Source organism: Macrosteles quadrilineatus, unplaced genomic scaffold (assembly GCF_028750875.1).
Source record: "Macrosteles quadrilineatus isolate MER2022 unplaced genomic scaffold, UCM_ALF_1.0 Scaffold_23__1_contigs__length_1887923, whole genome shotgun sequence".
Classification (NCBI taxonomy): domain Eukaryota; kingdom Metazoa; phylum Arthropoda; class Insecta; order Hemiptera; family Cicadellidae; genus Macrosteles; species Macrosteles quadrilineatus.
The window spans coordinates 1,734,402-1,736,874 of NW_026542616.1; the positions used below are offsets into that span (position 1 = coordinate 1,734,402).

A 2,473-nucleotide genomic window follows, 5' to 3' on the forward strand; every position below is an offset into this window, starting at 1 on the left:
AATGGTGGCACAGTTATGTCGTTCACCCTGTATATTTAATTTATATAAGAATTTGAACGGATGGTGTTTCTGGCCTATAGGGAAATCAAAATGAAAAAGTAAATTTTTCCTGGGTCCAAGTCTTACCATGAGACCTACGGTAATAGCTTATTCCCTATATGGGAAATTCGCTAAAACTAAGGAAGAAAATTGAATTTTAGACTGTATCAAACTTGTGAGTATCATAGCATTCAACTCGGATAAACAAAAAACAATTTTCTGAGTACAGCTGGTCCATATACATATGATGTCTACTTCAGTATCCATAGTCAATGGTACAACAAAACACAATTGAATATTAGATGCTTTTACAACCCAACTTATTAGGAAAATAAAAGTGGCATTCTTTCAAATTTAAATAATTTTCTTATTTAGTTATGGACTAATATCTATAACCCTAATCAATTAGAAACCTATAAAATGATGTCAATAATCTAGCATTAATGAATTGAAACCCTCAACAACAACTAAACAGCATTGCACACTAGTGACATTCAAAGTTTTTAATTCACACTGCTAATAATACTTTGGAAAGTTTCAGAATGATAACCTCCCAAAGCCTGATGTTTCAGTTTGTGATAGTTAATTGTATACAGATAACCCCAGTGATAAGCAGTGCTTGGTTTCTACTCAAAGTTTGCCCCTGAATTTGAAAATTTGTTGTGATTTTTTTTCAAAATGCCATACATTGAGGCGGAACCTTTCCTACAAGGTGGGTTTCATGTTTGACTAATGTACACATTTGTTTTCCTAACAAACATATTACAGCGATGAACTACAACTACATACAGTAATTGTAAACTACTGAATTTTATGTTATCAAATTTTTACTTTTAACAACAAAAACAATTATTGAGACATGATATTCTTATTTTTTACCAATCGTCTACAACAAAAACAATGACTTTTTTAACTTTACTGTTAAATTTTTTAAGTTTAAATATATCTCCTGAGTTTTAAATGCTTTTGGGAATTTCTACCTTATGACAGTCGGTAATTGCAATCAAGCTTAAGTATGGCAATTTAGCCGCAGTAATAACTTTAAAGATTGATATATAACTCGACATTCCATCCCCATGTTTAAGTTGTCGCTACTTTTTTAAAATCAAAATCATCGTAGTTGATGTGAGCCACCGACAGATAGCCCTGATCAAAATTACTGATTTCTGTTGAATACAAGAACTGTTTCACCAAGTCAAACGGCGGAACGACTTATTGTGAGCTATAGCAACTGTAATGACCCATCAACTATGTCAGCAACCAAATAATAAGGTACAAAATAGAAGTTTGGACCTAGCGCATTCTGTGACTTGCTCACACAACTATGTTCTTTAAAAAAACAAATAGTGACAACTGGTCCATATAGATGGGATGTCTACTTATGTATCCAATAGTCAATGGTAATACTAACTCTTATGAACCAAGCACCTGTTTATCAGCTGTGTATGAAAAAGCTGGCTGCTTGTACAGTTTAGCCAAAACTTCTGTGCGCGTGGATGGGTCGCTACTAGCCAAACTAAAAGATACGGGTACCGGCTATTGGCAGTGCTGGGGGTAGGGGTGAGTGAGTAGCAAGACACAAATGTTTTCACAAAAGTACCCCCGCCAACCCCCTCGCCTAGACCCAACCAGATCTAGTCTCGCGCACAGAAACTTGGCCGAAATGTAACCTAGTCCTGTGTAATCAAGCCTTAACCCTTCTAGTTCTATTGGTAATTGACTATAATTGATAACACTTTATTTATATTTTAGAGGTAAACCACGCCACAGACTATGTCAAAACTGCTTTGGACACTGATGAAGTTGTCATATTTACCGACAAAATACAAAGGTCAGCTTTCATTTTTGCTCAAGACGTACTAGAAGGCTTTGAGAAACCTTTCAAACCTTATGTGTTTGGACAGGAGCCGCATGCAAAAGAAATAGAGAAACTACTCGAGAAGATGACGGACAATGCAGAACTTCCGCATATATTTTACAAGAAGGCCTATGTGGCAGGAAGTCGATATATAGGAATGCAATACGAAAGTGGAGAGTTGGAAGAGAGATTGGGAGTCGAACCTTACATGGTGTTGCCAAAAATGTACCCGGACGAGACCGACTATGCATTGAGAAAAGCTGAATATGAAAAACAGATTTATTAGATGAGTTGTCAAAACAAACCTGTGTATATAGTGCAGTAAATGTAAGAGAAACGACATGATCTTCTACTTCAAGATATTACTTCTCAGACCTCTAAATACTATAACAGCTTCTGAAATCTGATTATTGTGAGTGACATGACTAAGCGAAAATAATACTGCTTTCTGAAGATAGTATTTGTTACATAGAGCTTCAAAAATGATAATCTTCACCTTCAAAACTATTGAAAAATAAAGGTAGGATTGTACACTTTTGTTAGTTTTGTATAATATATATGCTCTTGTCTGTTTTA

General features: G+C 35.1%; 1 protein-coding gene across 1 annotated transcript; it reads left to right on the forward strand.

The window, feature by feature from the left end:
• Positions 1–694: 694 nt before the first annotated feature.
• Positions 695–2,232, forward strand: LOC129005542 (uncharacterized). Its single transcript, XM_054434449.1, has 2 exons — positions 695–751; positions 1,792–2,232. Exons 1-2 carry the CDS (start codon positions 718–720, stop codon positions 2,181–2,183), a joined length of 426 nt encoding a protein of 141 aa, XP_054290424.1. The 5' UTR covers positions 695–717; the 3' UTR covers positions 2,184–2,232.
• The last annotated feature ends 241 nt before the right edge of the window (positions 2,233–2,473 follow it).